Source organism: Brassica napus, chromosome C1, assembly GCF_020379485.1.
Source record: "Brassica napus cultivar Da-Ae chromosome C1, Da-Ae, whole genome shotgun sequence".
Classification (NCBI taxonomy): Eukaryota; Viridiplantae; Streptophyta; class Magnoliopsida; order Brassicales; family Brassicaceae; genus Brassica; species Brassica napus.
This window is the reverse complement of record NC_063444.1, coordinates 51,296,460-51,310,855: the sequence shown is the minus strand read 5'-3', so window position 1 is coordinate 51,310,855 and position 14,396 is coordinate 51,296,460. Positions and strand designations below refer to the sequence as shown.

Below are 14,396 nucleotides of genomic sequence, written 5' to 3'. Positions count from 1 at the left end.
CGATTTATTAACTTAGTATATAATACTCCAAAAAACATTAACAACAATAATATTAATAACGAAAATGAAACTATGATAAAAGAATCATATCCTAAGAAATTAATGTGAAACTGGGACCTAGCTTAATACAGATAGGTCCAAAATTTCAATCGAGAAAATAAATGAAAACCATATTGATAATTAATTATTCGAAGACTTTTCTAATATTAATGCCAAAATATATTAAAAATATCCAATCCTAAACTATATAAATAAAAGTTCGGTAATTAGTTAACGTTTTCAAAATAACCCGACAGTGAAACAGTCTCTCCTTTTCCTTTGGTTCTGTCTTTTTGACTCTTACTTTTGAACACAGAGAGAGAAGAAGAAGAAAAAAAATGAGAGACTTCACTTCTTGCTCCAGTGAAAATGGCGTTCAGGTTACTGATCCTTCCTCCTCCAACGCTGTAAGAGTTTCACAGAATCTGGTCGTTTGTATCTACCGTTGCTGCATCAGAGGTGGGACTTGTTTGATCACAGTCACATGGACTAAGACTCTGATGGGTCTGTGTGTAACCATAGGAGTTGATGATTCTTGCAACCGAAGTCTCTGTAAACTCGAGATCAAGCCCTGGCTCTTCACCAAACGAAAAGGGTACAAGAATCTAGAGGCGTGTGATGTTTATTGGGATCTCTCGTCTGCTAAATTCGGATCCAGCCCTGAACCTTTAGGTGGGTTCTATGTAAGTGTTCTTGTGGATAAAGAAATGGTTCTGCTTCTTGGTGATATGAAGAAAGAAGCTTTAAAAAAGACTAAGGCTGCTTCATCTCTTGGTGCTGTGTTCATTGCCAAGAAAGAGCATGTGTTTGGTAAGAGAACGTTTGCAACAAAGGCTCAGTTCTCAGGTGATGGTGAAACACATGATCTTGTCGTTGAGTGTGACACAAGTGTTAGTGATCCTTGCCTTGTTGTTTGTGTTGATGGGAAGACGTTGATGGAGGTGAAGCGGCTTCGTTGGAAGTTCCGTGGTAATGAGACGATAGTTGTGAATAGGGTCTCTGTGGAAGTTCTTTGGGATGTTCACAGTTGGTTCTTTGGGGTGCCATCGTCACCAGGGAATGGTGTGTTCATGTTCAGGACTTGTCAAGCTGTTGAAAAGACTTGGTCTTCCACGCAGGTCCCAACGAGCTTGAGACCTCAGAGTTTTGGGTTTACATTGTTTCTGTACGCTTGGAAGAACGAGTAGAGCAGAATAAGTTTTGAGAATATTTAAAATGAACTGTTGATTCCTGTTCACTTATTTAATCATATGATCAGTTTCATATGTAGTATTTTGTACATGAGACTTGTTCAAAGTTGAATGCTAAGGTGGTCTTGCTGCATCTGAGATGTTTTGATTTAGTGTATTAAGCATTTGCATTCTCCTCAAAGATATATTATGGTTTGGGGTTTTGTTTGTTGATACCTTTTTCAGACATTGTATACAGAACTTTGTTAAGTCTGTTGTACTTGAATGCAATCCTTGACTTTGGAGAGTCTTTGCATAGTTTTATGATTATTTATCCACCCACCAAAAAAAGTGTACAACTTTGCACTCTTTCTTGAAAAAAACATCAAAGTTCACTTGGATTGTCAAGAGAAAGAGCTTTTAGAGCAAGCCAAGTTACTTTTAGTCTTTATACTGTCAATTCAAATTTTTAGATTTGGATATCTCAATGGGGTGGAGGGACCCTGACCAAAAAAACTGCATACAGTCTTATAGAGAACCTCTGAAACTGCTTGCCGTTTGGTTTGATAACTTTCTCTCTTTTTGGCTCTTTTTGTCTGTGAAAAATCTTGAAAAGTTTAGTGAGAAAAGAGAGAGACATAGGTGTGTCCTTCATAATGCCTTCCTATTGCTTCAACATTTATTTTCTTTTGGGTCTTTGTGGAATCATCACATGTTTGCCTCTCTGTCTAGTTCTGTAATAATAATTCCATGACAAATACCATGCATCAGTTTCCTAGACCTTGCCACCTAGACCCCACCCTACTTACCTTACCAGAATCCGGTTTGGATAAATTTATTGGTTTATTGTAATTTACTAAGGTTATAAATAGTGACCAAGCAATGAAGAAATACAATGTATTTTTTGATATTCCTAAAAAAATTACCATTCATAAAGAATAGTTTTTTTTTTCCATTCATAAACGAAATTTGCTCTTCCCTAAATATGATGAAAAGTAATCATATAGCACTAATAAAAACAACATTGAACATTTGTTTCAACATAAATTATATGGTATTTTTATTTATGATTTTCATGTATAATTCCAAAAATGATCCGAGCAGTACTGAATTGATAAATTTTCTATTAGCGGTTATCTAACTCCCAAACTCGGAGAAAAAAGGTCATGCACAAATTATCCAAAACTCAAGTTTATATAAAGAAAAGTCATCAATACATCAAAATAGAAGCTGAGGATCAAAAGAGTGAAATGAGACAAAAGCATTAAGTTTTAGATGAAACAACGATCTCTCGGTTTTTTAACATTTCTTCAAAAACCTCTTAAGCACCAATAATCTCAGTAGGTTCCTCGACAACCTCATCAGCCGGCCTGTCTACCTTCACACCAACATCCTCTGCTGTGTAGTCTCCGTGAACCTACACAGAGATTAAGAACCACAAGCATTTGATTAGTTAATATAATCTTTGATGATATGGTTCATCTCAAAAACAATAAAAAATGTTGTTATGGTAGTTTCTCTTTACCTCCATAAGCTTTCCAAGGTCGAACTTGGGAGCCTTGAGGATCTTGACTTTACGGATGAAGACATTCTGAAGAGGGTAGATACCCTGAGTTGCCTTCTCAATATCTTTCCCAATAGATTCTGGAATAAACTTGGCAACAAGCTCCTTGAGGTCACAGGAGGAAGCTTCCTTGATCATAATCTCCCTCATCTTGCTACGAATCTGAGCAATGCACACAAACAAAAAAAAACTCTAAGCTCACGAGAAACAAAAGATCATAGACTTTAATACTAGTTTCGGTGTGTATATACCTGACGGATCTGGCTAGACTGAGCATAGCAAGTTCTCTTGACTTGGTTAGCACGTCTCTTGGTGAAGGCAATGCAGAAAAGCCTCAGAGTGTAGTTGTCAGTGGTCTTAACATCGACATGAGACTCGATCAAAGTCTGCCACTTCTTAACCAAGGACCTGAGTTTGTCGGTTGTGAAGTCCATGCCCTAGGAGTAAAAGACAAAAAGGTAAGAACTCAACAAGAGTATAACGCTAGGAATCAATGTTGAGAATCAAGTGTCCTTACCCAGAACTGGGTCAAGACATTCCTGCCCTGGACATCTTCAGCTCTGAGACGGATCTTCCTGTAAGCTTGGTCCTCATCCTTGTTAAGATCAGCCAGAGAAACCTCAAAGACTCTGTGTTTCAAACCCTCTGACGCAATCTGGTGTGTTTGCAAATACACATAACAACATTTAAGTCATTCCATAATATAATAAACTCTTAAAAGCTGTGACTTTGCAATTACTACAAAACAACATAACATTTTGCACTAAGTTCCGACAAATCTCACTAGCTAAAAAGAGAACAACGAGCTCGTAAGTGAAATGAGACGGTGGAACATGTTACCTTGGTACCCTGAGTTCTAGAAACAAGTGTCTTTCCGACATTTCTGTGAGTGAAGCTAGAGGGAGCCTTGATATCATACCAATCCTTCTTGGAGAAAGGATCAACACTGCAATAATTTAATTAATTAAACAAAGACTCAAATAAAATCAAGAGCTCAAAGATTTAATAATACTTACATCTTCTTCTTGCCTCCCTTTCTTCCCTTGGAGATCCTCTTGTTCTTTCTATATTACAGGAAAACTATTAGATCAGTAAATAACACTCGGAGATACAGATAATAATGTAGAAACAGAGAGAATAATACCCGACGGCCATGGTTGGAGGATAGTGAGTGGGGACGATGAGCTGAGGAGAAACAAAGAAGATATAAACCTAATGTTACGGCGCTTAGGGTTTTGAGTTTTGACGCGAACAAAATATTTTGGGCTTTAATAAACATATTATATGTACATCGGCCCACTTGGTGTCCAAACTATGTTCTGTCTTAACTCGATCTCTTTTTTTTTTTGGACAAATATCTTAACTCGATCTCTTTTACAACCAATGTTTTGCGTTAATAAAAGAGTTGACGTCGATTGGCCCCCTGAACTACTCAAACCAACAATTTTTCCACCCCGACTTTCGGTCTCTTCAATTATCCACTAATAATTACATCAATTTTCCACAATTTTGGTCAATTAAACCAAATCACGTTTTCACTAATAAAACGCGTTTAAGAAAACTGATTGCCCATTTGCTGACCCGATTAACACTTAACCCGACTTAAATCCTCTAACCCGAATTCCCAACTAATTAAAATTGTCGCGTTCTTTTCTTATCTCTTAAAAATTAGGGTTCATCATAGGATTTGGGGAAAAAGAGAATTGGGGCTAGAGTTCATCGAAAAAAATCCCAAATTGAGGAGAGTGAGAGAAATTGTGAACGATTCATGGAGGACGACGAAGAAAATGGAGATGGTCAGGTACCTGTTCATTCCTCTGCGACAATGGAGAAAGACGACGCAGATGGAGCAAATTTGGTCGATGTTCCTGTAACGACGACAACGATTGATCAAAACGAAGCAACTCAAGAGTGGAGCATTCCGGTTACTCATCTCAGTGAAGAAGAGGCAGAAAGATTGGCTGCGGTTCTTGTCCAGAATGAAGATGAAGAGGAGGAGTACTGGGAGTATGAACTGGGAGAAAAGCCGAGCAAAGCCAACAAAAAAGAGAAAGAATCTGAGAATGATGCAATTGGTAATGGCGAAGAAGATGAATCAGAGCTTGAGGATAGGTATGAGTATGAAATCGAACAATCAGTGGCTGAGTTTGAGGATGAGGAAGTCATTAGGAGGAATACTATTCCAGATAGCTCGGATGAAGATGAAGACTACTTCGATGTTAGAAATAGGAAACGCAAAAGATCTGAGGATAAACTAGAAGTGGGAACAGCTTTCTGGTCTGGGTTTGAGTTCAAAGAAGCTGTCTTGGATTATGCTCTTACCAAAGGTCGAAACATTGAACAGATCAGGTGGGATAAGACGAAGCTTAGCTTTAAGTGTGGGATTAGAGGTAAATGCAAATGGAGGGTTTACTGTGCCTTTGATGTGCCTACTCAGAAGTGGTTAGTGAAAACAAGGTACAAATATCATAGTTGTACACCCAATGAGAAATGTAAACTCTTGCGAAGCCCGGTTATAGCTAGGTTGTTTCTGGATAAATTGAGAGAAGACAGTGAGTTAATGCCTGAGAAGATTCAAGAGCAGATAAAGGAGACCTGGAAGCTCATATCATCTCGGAATCAATGTCAACGAGGAAGAACATTGGCGCTAAAATGGCTGGATAAAGAGTATGCAGACCAGTTTGCTCACCTAAGAGGTTATGTGCGAGAGATTGAGAAGACCAATCCGGGTTCGAGCGTGGTACTTGATACTATAAGTAATGCAGCCAAAGAAGATGTATTTGATCGGTTCTATGTATGCTTTGAGAAGCTTAGGAGCTTGTGGAGAGGGACATGTAGGCCAATAATAGGGCTCGATGGAACTTTTTTGAAGGTTGCAGTCAAGGGAATATTGCTCACTGCTGTAGGACATGATGCCAACAACCAGATATTTCCTTTTGCTTGGGCTGTGGTACAAGCTGAGTCTGCGGATACATGGCTTTGGTTTATCAAGAGACTGAAGCATGATTTGTCTCTTGGAGATGGCAGCAAATATGTTCTTCTATCTGATAGCTCGAAGGTATCATTTAAAAACAATGATTTGTCTCTTTGAGTCATTAACCATGTTACTTATATTAATTCTTCATTTCAGGGACTTATAAGCGCAATCAAATCAGAGTTACCAAACGCAGAGCATAGGCGTTGTGTGAAACACATTGTTGAAAATCTGAAGAAAAAGCACAAGAAGAAACAGTTTTTGAAACCAAGAGTGTGGAATCTTGCTTGGAGCTACAACAAGACACAGTTCAAGGAAGAACTTACAAAGTTACAGGATTATAGCATGTCCTTGTATGATGATGTGATGAAGTTAGAACCAAAAGCTTGGTCATTGGCGTACTACAGACTAGGGAGCTTTTGCGAGGACGTTGATAACAATGCGACTGAGTCTTTCAACTCCACTATTACCGGAGCTCGAGGTAAGGCTATTGTACCCATGTTGGAAACAATAAGAAGGCAAGCAATGGTCAGAATTGCAAAGAGACACAAGAAATCTGAGAGGCGGCAAGAGAAGTTTACAAAATATGTGGTCGAGATTCTCCTTGTACGCATGGTGTGTTCGAGGTACGTCTCGGGAATTCTGGTTACAACGTTAACACTTCTAGGCAAACTTGTACTTGTGGGAAGTGGCAGATCACTGGAATACCGTGTGAGCACACATATGGTGCTATGATAGATGCTGGGTTAGATGTGGAGGATTATATATCTGAGCTCTTTTCCACTAGTCTATGGAGGATGACTTATAACCAGTCCATAAACACGGTTAGAGGGCCTCGGTTTTGGATGAAAAAGGGTAGATATAGATTAGTTGTAGAACCACCAGAACCTACACTTCCTGGAGGAAAAAAAAGAGTAAGAAAAAGAAATTTCCGAGATTCAAAGGGAAAAATGAATCACCAAAGAAGAAAAAAAAGAAGGTTGTTGAAACACTTGGAAGAGAGGGACGAATCATGCATTGTTCCAAGTGTGGGGAAGCCGGCCACAATGCTCGAAAATGCAAAATCCACCCAAAGAAGAAGATCAAGACTGAAGCAGAGGACCCAAATAAGAAGAACAAGACTGAAGCAAAGGACCCAAAGAAGAAGAACAAGACTGAAGCAAAGGACCCAAAGAAGAAGATCAAGAATAAAGCAAAGGTATATTTGGGTTGTATTTATTCAATGTTCAGGTCTTTATTTGACATTGTTTTTGGCTTCACAGGACGTTGGAAGCTCTGGAGGAGAAGTCATTTCACTCACACAGCCATCTCAAACAAGCACTTGAAGAAGTCTAGTTTCTGTTTCACGGTTTTAAAAACTCTAGATTGTGTTTTGCGTTTCACGGTTTTAAGAACTCTAGTTTTGTGTTTCACGGCTTAAGTGTCTCTATTTTCTGTTTCACGGCTTGATTATGTTTTTCTCTGTTTGATCTTGATTGTAAGAAATGAATGTTGGTTATGAATGTTATGAAACATCTTATTTTCTTATGTATGTTAGTTATGAAACAGCTTATGCCCTTATGATTTTCTTGTTTGTTCATGTTCTTCATGATGGTATTGTCTTAAGGATGAACAAATGACATAAAGGTCTCTAAAACAACACACAAATCGCTTACACTTGACACTTAAGGTGTTCAATATAGCAAAAACAACACATTGACAAACAATACAACAGAGACAGTTACCAAAGCTTACAACAAAGCCATGTAATGACAGCTAGACAACCATTCTTCTCAAAAGCCACATCCTCTTCACTTTTCTCAGTCTTCCTCATATCTTCTAAATCTTCTTCAACTGTTCTTTGTCTTGCTTCAACTAAAGAAATCTCTTCAGCTAAAGCTTCATCAACCCACTTGAAAAGATGATCTTCCCCTTTTCTCTGCAACAAAAAAAATCGAATTCACTTGTACATTGTAGATAACTCAAGCCAACAACATATGATGAAGGAAAACGGGTTACACGTACCTGCATTGCCATTTTACAACGATAGAATCTCCGAAAAGGATTCTTATCTGTCTTTGAAACAAATGTTGCAATCCCTTCTCCGCACCAGCAGCGTGTTGGAACACCATGAACTCCTCTGTTTCGCCTTGAACAAGCACCTCTATACCCAGAAACACATTGACCAACCCGTAAGAAACAAATAGAAGAAAAGAAATTGAGAGAAGATTTGATAAAATACCCAGATTTCGCTATGTATGATGCATTCCTACTTTTCTCCATCGTTGCAATTCTCCTTTCCCCCAAATCGTAGGATGAACCCTAATTTTCTGTAGAGAAGAAGAAGAGAACGCGACGCGACAATTTTAAGTTAGTTGGGAATTCGGGTTAGAGGAGTTGGGTCGGGTTAAGTGTTAATCGGGTCTACAAATGGGTAATCAGATTTTTAAAACGTGCTTTATTAGTTAAAACGTGATTTGGTTTAATTGACCGAAATTGTGGAAAATTGATGCAATTGTTAGTCTGTGGGGATAATTGAAGAGACCGAAAGTCGGGGTGGAAAAACTGTTGGTTTGAGTAGTTCAGGGGGCCAATCGACGTCAACCCTTAATAAAACTTCAAAACTCTGGTGGTGTTACAAAAACAGAAAGCTTTATACAAGAACTTGTATTTGATAAACGTATGAATATATATATATATATATAGCTTTTATTTAATTTTTAGACTGTATACTTTTTGAAATCAGGATTGTTATCTGTCAAATGGCTTGCTCTTATAGCCAGATTGAAATGAAAAACGTTGATAGAAGAGAGCTTAGAGATTCTATGAACTTTACTCAGGTGACTGAGTTTTGTTTTGGTTAAAGAATGATTCTTGATGTGTTTGATCAAGTGTTCTAAAAATCGGTATATACTGCGCCTATGCATCCACAAAATTGTTTTTTTAAATCGGTCTACACGCTTAAAGATTAGTTTACGCATCAGTCTAATTAATAGTCATAATTACAAAATTACAGCCTAACTATTTTCTGAACATTGGTTTGATCCTTATATATGCTTTATCATTACAAAACTGATTCAAAAGATGCAAACTTAGTCACAACTAAAACAGAAAGAGGAAGCAGAACATGAAGGAAGATATTACAATAACTCAACTGGTAACAACAATATTACAGAGGAGACAAAGAAGAAAAACATCAAACTTTTAAAAAAACCTCACTTGTTCATAACCTCAACACCATTCTTCCCAGCAATAATCACAGAAGTAGCCATCCCCAGAAACAAACCATGCTCCACAACCCCCTCCAACTTCCCAATCTCCCTCCCCGCAGCAAACCCATCCTTCAACGGCTCCTTAAAATACAAATCAATAATATAATTACTATTATCCGTCACATACGCCTCCCCGCCCTCACCAACCCTCAGCTTCGCATCACACCCAAACTCCTTAAACAAATCCCTCAGCCTCACCAAATTAAACTTCCAGCAGAACTGAACAACCTCAACAGGCATCGCTAAACCACTCCCTCCCAGCCCTTTCACTAGCTTCGTATCATCCGCAACAACGATAAATCTCTCGGCCACGGCCTCCACCATCTTCTCCCTGAGAAGCGCGCCTCCTCGCCCCTTGACCAGGTCCAGATTCGGATCCACCTCGTCCGCTCCGTCGATGGCCAGGTCGATCCGAGGGTGCGTGTCGAGGGCCACGAGGGGGATCCCTAGGGACCGGGCCTGCTCCTCGGTGCGTTTCGACGTCGGGATGCCGACGATGTCGTGGAGCTCGCCGGAGGCGAGGAGTTTTCCGATTTGGTCGACGGCGAAGGCGGCGGTGGATCCGGTTCCGAGGCCGAGGACCATCCCCGGTTTGATGGCTTCGACGGCTTTCTCCGCCGCGAGTTTTTTGAGATCGTCTTGGGAGAGTGCGACGGACTGGGCCTTGACGGAGAAGGAAACGGAGGAGGAAGAGGGAGAGGTTCTGCGTAGGGTGAGAGAAGGAGTGCGGAGAGTGAGGTGAGAGGATGAGACGAAGGATAAGGAAGCCATTGGAGAAGAGGAAGAGAAGTGTTTGGCAGAAACAAAATAAAGGTTGGGTTTTGACTTTTGAGTGGAAGAGAGAGGTCACGACAGCTTTTATAGTTGGTATGGGGGGTTGTTTTAAGACAGGACCGAACCGTGGTCGGATAAGATTTGATCATGAAACCGGTCAAGTAATTCTATTTGATCTCAAATATATTAAAATTTTTATCAAAATATATAAACTTACCATATGAACAAAAAATAATTTATATGTATAATGTTTAGTTATATGTTATATCTAGTAATTTTGTTTTTTAAAATTTTATATTTAAAAATTACTGAATTAAGTTTGATCCAATCAAACTATATTAAATCATGATCAAAATAATTATCCGGTTTAAATTTTGGTCTGGTTTTAAAATATTGGAAAAACTGCTAGTATAGGAGGGTTGGTGAAGCTAATAACCAGCTAAATGAAACAGAGGTTTTACGATGCGGTGTCGTTTTAGGTTTTTTTTTTTAAATTCTTTTCTGAGAACAGATATAAAACCTTTTTATATTCTTCTAGCAAGGTCTGGTCTAATTACATTCTTCCACTTTCTCGATCTCCAGATTTCTTAGGAAAAAAAATAAGAAAAATCACGATGTCCGCCGAATCATCCAGCCAGATTCCTAAAGGACAGGTGAATTAATCGTAACTTTTTAATGTTCTTGGATGCGTCGAAAAAGAAGTTTTAATTTGGGGGTGGGGAGAATATATATATAGGGTTCTGTCTTTTGAGAATTTTGAATCTTTGGATGTATTTGATTTATTAGGTTTGATTGTTGTGTTTTGATTTTTTTGTCAGGTTGATCTGTTAGATTTCATTGACTGGTCTGGAGTTCAATGCCTCAACCAAAGCTCAACTCACTCCTTGCCCAACGCTCTCAAACAGGTACTAGTTATTAACTAGTTCTGTCTTAATACCAATTTTTTTTCTGTTTGTGTGAGTTTTTGCATAGGTTTATAGATGAGTTTGAAACTGTTTTTTTTTTTGTTGGAATAATATTAGATTTTTGCTAAATTATTGGCTCTTGATTTTCTTTGACATGTGAACTTGAATTAACCAGCAGCCTACTAGAAACTATAGCTTTTGAATTGTTTGATTTTATGTTGTTGTTTCATGACCTTGTGAAAACTATAGTATTCGAATTGTTTGATTCTCTAGTGATGTTTCATGAGCTGAGATTGATTTGCTTGTTTGTGGTGTAGGGGTATAGAGAAGATGCGGGTTTAAACTTAGAGAGTGATGCTGATGAACAGCTTCTAATCTATATTCCTTTTAACCAAGTTATCAAACTACATTCCTTTGCTATCAAAGGCCCTGAAGAGGAAGGTAATGCTTTAAAGAAACATTGGTAAAATATGTTTTCTATATTTTAGTTTTGACTTGTTGTTGAGCTTAAACTTCTGCTTACTGATAACTTTTCAGGTCCTAAAACAGTGAAGTTTTTCTCAAACAAAGAGCACATGTGTTTCAGGTAATGTGAATATATTATCTTTATCCCTATCGAACTAGATGATTTTCAAGTTTATTAACTCAAAACTCTGTAATACAGTAATGTCAATGATTTTCCTCCAAGTGACAACGCTGAACTAACTGAAGAAAACCTCAAGGTAAGACACTTTTGAGATCTAACTTTATTCATTTAGTGATGATCAATCTGTGTTGAGACCTTTCTGTTCAAATCCATGTACAGGGAAAGCCGGTGGTCCTTAAATATGTCAAGTTTCAGAATGTTCGTAGGTAAAGGCTTTTACCATCTTCTGTTTATAATACTTACTCAGCAAAATCACAAGCTCGAGCTAACCGTCTTTGTTATATTTAATTCAAGCTTGACGATCTTCATTGAAGATAACCAGTCGGATTCTGAGGTCACAAAGGTCCAGAAGATCGCTCTCTACGGTTCAACGTAAGTCTCTCAAAAACCTTTTGTTACTATCTGAAGAGAATGTAGAGCTTAGACGCTTAGCTCTTTTATACCATACTTACAGGGTGGAGACGACTGATATGAAGGGGTTGAAAAAGATTGAAGACCACTGAGCAAACAAAAGGGTTATAATTATAATGATCGTTTTATCACTTTGACTTGCAGTGTTCTGTTGTTGTTTTCTTTTCTTCTTCACTACTTCAAGTTTTTAAAAATTGGAATAGACTAGAACCTGTTATTGCCTATTGTTACCAGTGCGCAACGAATTATAATAGCTAAATAACATTGTTCCATCACCTAGATTCGAGTTTCGTTATTCCCAATTGCATATATTTTCATATTAGTAGATGAGATATATCCCCAATGTATCCACCTAGTACAACGGGTTTGAACCAACGGCCACGTAGCTGCAACATGTAGGCACTAAAGGGAGTGAAAACTTTGAAAAGGCCGCTCTTGTACGTAGCCAAGCCAGGTGAAAAGTCGACCGCGTTAACTGTTAAGGGGCCTTAAGGTGATCAGGCCCGATCAAAGGCACTATCCATTATCCAATATTCATTCATGCGTTTAGTAGGAGCACACGTGTGTATTTGTAATGTTATTGGACAGTGAAGAACAAGACATGATTGTCACTGGGCCCAGCCCACACGAGGGTACATCTGTATTTTTGTTTGCACCTTTCCGGCCGCGTGAACCATTTATTTCACTTTTTTTAATAAAAGCTTTTGGTCGGCCTGGAAGGAACACACTTAATGCTATAGAATGTACCAACTACCATACTAACTTGAGTTTGGAATATTTTTTAACTAATACCAGATGACCGATCTTCTATTACGATCAACCATGTAAACTATTTATGACGAAATCCAAACTCAAACTAACTAAATAATGATAATTTAGTTCTAAAAAAAAATCGAATCCAAAACTAATGTAGATACATACTAAACCCAAAAATTATCATTAGACTACCATCACTTGGTTACCCATTTATTTCCTCGACCTCACGTCTATGGAGGAATGTATACCGAGGGATATTTAAACAGTAACGGTCTTTGTTGATCAATTTTTTTTTCTTTTTTCTTAATCAATTCTTCTTATTATACTGTATTGTTTTTATACACACACATATATAGTTCTTTTTTGTATATATATATAATTCTTATCATGTAGATCGAGATGAAGTCGTTGTCAACTTGACATACAATTTATTAGGTCAGATTCTTCCATCGTAATCATGCATGGGTATCATCATGTTTATCAATAAATGATGTTGATGATCAATTTCATTTATCATTCTGTTTTTATAATTTGCAATGAGACATTTATTTTTATTTACGCTAATGTTATTGTGCTCATTCTTGAAAATGAGACATTTGACTTTGAAATGTTTCCACTGAAAGTGTTATCAAGATTTAAATGTAAAAGCTGCTTACGGCTCTAAATATTGTATAGATAGACACCACACAACCAACAGATTAGCAAATGCTATGTTTGCCTCAAAAATGTTGACTGACGATAAGTTAAAAGTGCTTTTACCAACTAATCTTCAAAATAGTGAAGATCAGTAAGGAGATTATGTTTCCCTGTAAAATCGTGATTATTTCAACGTGTTGTAAAGATCTTGTGCCTAGCTTTTTTTTTATAATATTTGGTGATTAAGGTCAACCGACTAATCAAATAAAACTCGCAGCAGCCATATATTCTTACCATTTAAAGTAATTCAGATGACCAACAGAAATCGAACCGCGGATAGCCGTATTGGGGTTATCTTTCGAAGACCACTAGTCCAACCCCGTTGGTTGTGCCTAGCTTTCTTTTTCTGCCAATAAACCGGTCATGTCTAGATGCTAGAATCACATATTTTCATTGCCTTAATTTGCTATGTCGTTTGTTCAGTGATTTTCATACAAGGCACTAAGGCAGGATCCACTTCAACTGTCTAATTAAATAACTGTACCGTTGAGTTAATCATTTTTATACATCATTATATTAATCCCAATTTTTTTTCATATAGTACTAATCAACGATCAAAGGAATGTTCTCCTATTACATAATGCAAGACATCTGAAATTGGTAATCATCTTTATTCAGAATTACCTGATTAATATATACCATAATCGCTATTTTTCTTTCGACTTCACAGCAATCCATAAATTTACAAACAAGGCAAATGTGGGAAGTATAGTGCGAAAAGTCGAAAACGCAATGGCAGACAAGACTTTAGTTTATTTACATTTAGCTTTTATTCATTTTTTTTTGTCAACCATTTAGCTTTTATTCATTTATTTCAATCATTTGTTATATCTAAGATTATAAATAAGTAAATTTAATGAAAATAATCTTTAAAAAAGGCAGGCACAAGCACAACCTTTGGGAATGGCGGGTCCTACAAGAAGGACACCGAATCCACTGAATCAAAACACATGTTTGAAGCTGACAGCTTCGATATATGTGGGTCCCATATCGTCTTAGCTGTTATTTTGTTCCATTTTAATTAATTTCCGACAAACGCTCTTTTGTTAATATTATTGGTTCTCTTTTACAGAAGTTAAAGAGTATAAGATTGATTTTTTAATAACGTAGATGAAACTCCACATAGCCATAGTCCTATATAATTGAAACTGTTCAATTAAAGTACTAAAAAGCAGAGAAATACGTCTAGTAAGGATAAAAAGCTAAAGTAA

General features: G+C 37.5%; 5 protein-coding genes across 5 annotated transcripts; 3 read left to right on the top strand and 2 right to left on the bottom strand.

Moving 5' to 3' along the window:
• The first annotated feature begins 25 nt into the window (after window positions 1-25).
• On the top strand, window positions 26-1,526 carry LOC111212775. The gene has a single exon (XM_022714373.2). The coding sequence runs from the start codon at window positions 378-380 to the stop codon at window positions 1,224-1,226; it is 849 nt and encodes a 282-aa protein (XP_022570094.2). The 5' UTR covers window positions 26-377; the 3' UTR covers window positions 1,227-1,526.
• Window positions 1,527-2,383: 857 nt separating this feature from the next.
• LOC111212779 (40S ribosomal protein S3a) lies at window positions 2,384-4,053 on the bottom strand. Its single transcript, XM_022714375.2, has 7 exons — window positions 3,917-4,053; window positions 3,789-3,836; window positions 3,613-3,718; window positions 3,290-3,427; window positions 3,024-3,209; window positions 2,734-2,934; window positions 2,384-2,625 (listed from the first exon to the last, which is right to left on the bottom strand). Exons 1-7 carry the CDS (start codon window positions 3,925-3,927, stop codon window positions 2,530-2,532), a joined length of 786 nt encoding a protein of 261 aa, XP_022570096.1. The 5' UTR covers window positions 3,928-4,053; the 3' UTR covers window positions 2,384-2,529.
• A 487-nt stretch (window positions 4,054-4,540) lies between these two features.
• LOC106453970 lies at window positions 4,541-6,481 on the top strand. Its single transcript, XM_048744093.1, has 2 exons — window positions 4,541-5,830; window positions 5,903-6,481. Exons 1-2 carry the CDS (start codon window positions 4,541-4,543, stop codon window positions 6,479-6,481), a joined length of 1,869 nt encoding a protein of 622 aa, XP_048600050.1.
• Window positions 6,482-8,849: 2,368 nt separating this feature from the next.
• LOC106445265 (probable ribose-5-phosphate isomerase 3, chloroplastic) lies at window positions 8,850-9,898 on the bottom strand. The gene has a single exon (XM_013886778.3). It carries the CDS (start codon window positions 9,766-9,768, stop codon window positions 8,941-8,943), a length of 828 nt encoding a protein of 275 aa, XP_013742232.3. The 5' UTR covers window positions 9,769-9,898; the 3' UTR covers window positions 8,850-8,940.
• A 337-nt stretch (window positions 9,899-10,235) lies between these two features.
• LOC106443160 (PITH domain-containing protein At3g04780) lies at window positions 10,236-12,008 on the top strand. Its single transcript, XM_013884753.3, has 8 exons — window positions 10,236-10,424; window positions 10,590-10,676; window positions 10,994-11,117; window positions 11,214-11,262; window positions 11,341-11,398; window positions 11,482-11,528; window positions 11,617-11,694; window positions 11,777-12,008. Exons 1-8 carry the CDS (start codon window positions 10,386-10,388, stop codon window positions 11,823-11,825), a joined length of 531 nt encoding a protein of 176 aa, XP_013740207.2. The 5' UTR covers window positions 10,236-10,385; the 3' UTR covers window positions 11,826-12,008.
• The last annotated feature ends 2,388 nt before the right edge of the window (window positions 12,009-14,396 follow it).

Excerpts from the sequence above, each read along its gene's own strand:
- LOC111212779 (XM_022714375.2), bottom strand. Across the intron at positions 3,428-3,612 it reads CTAGAACTCAGGGTACCAAG|ATTGCGTCAGAGGGTTTGAA; the intron begins GTAACATGTTCC and ends CAAACACACCAG. Across the intron at positions 2,626-2,733 it reads ACCTTGGAAAGCTTATGGAG|GTTCACGGAGACTACACAGC; the intron begins GTAAAGAGAAAC and ends ATCTCTGTGTAG.
- LOC106453970 (XM_048744093.1), top strand. The coding sequence starts at position 4,541 with ATGGAGGACGACGAAGAAAATGGAGATGGTCAGGTACCTGTTCATTCC. Across the intron at positions 5,831-5,902 it reads TTCTATCTGATAGCTCGAAG|GGACTTATAAGCGCAATCAA; the intron begins GTATCATTTAAA and ends TCTTCATTTCAG.
- LOC106443160 (XM_013884753.3), top strand. The coding sequence starts at position 10,386 with ATGTCCGCCGAATCATCCAGCCAGATTCCTAAAGGACAG. Across the intron at positions 10,677-10,993 it reads TGCCCAACGCTCTCAAACAG|GGGTATAGAGAAGATGCGGG; the intron begins GTACTAGTTATT and ends TTTGTGGTGTAG. Across the intron at positions 11,118-11,213 it reads CAAAGGCCCTGAAGAGGAAG|GTCCTAAAACAGTGAAGTTT; the intron begins GTAATGCTTTAA and ends ATAACTTTTCAG.
- LOC111212775 (XM_022714373.2), top strand. The coding sequence starts at position 378 with ATGAGAGACTTCACTTCTTGCTCCAGTGAAAATGGCGTTCAGGTTACT.
- LOC106445265 (XM_013886778.3), bottom strand. The coding sequence starts at position 9,768 with ATGGCTTCCTTATCCTTCGTCTCATCCTCTCACCTCACTCTCCGCACT.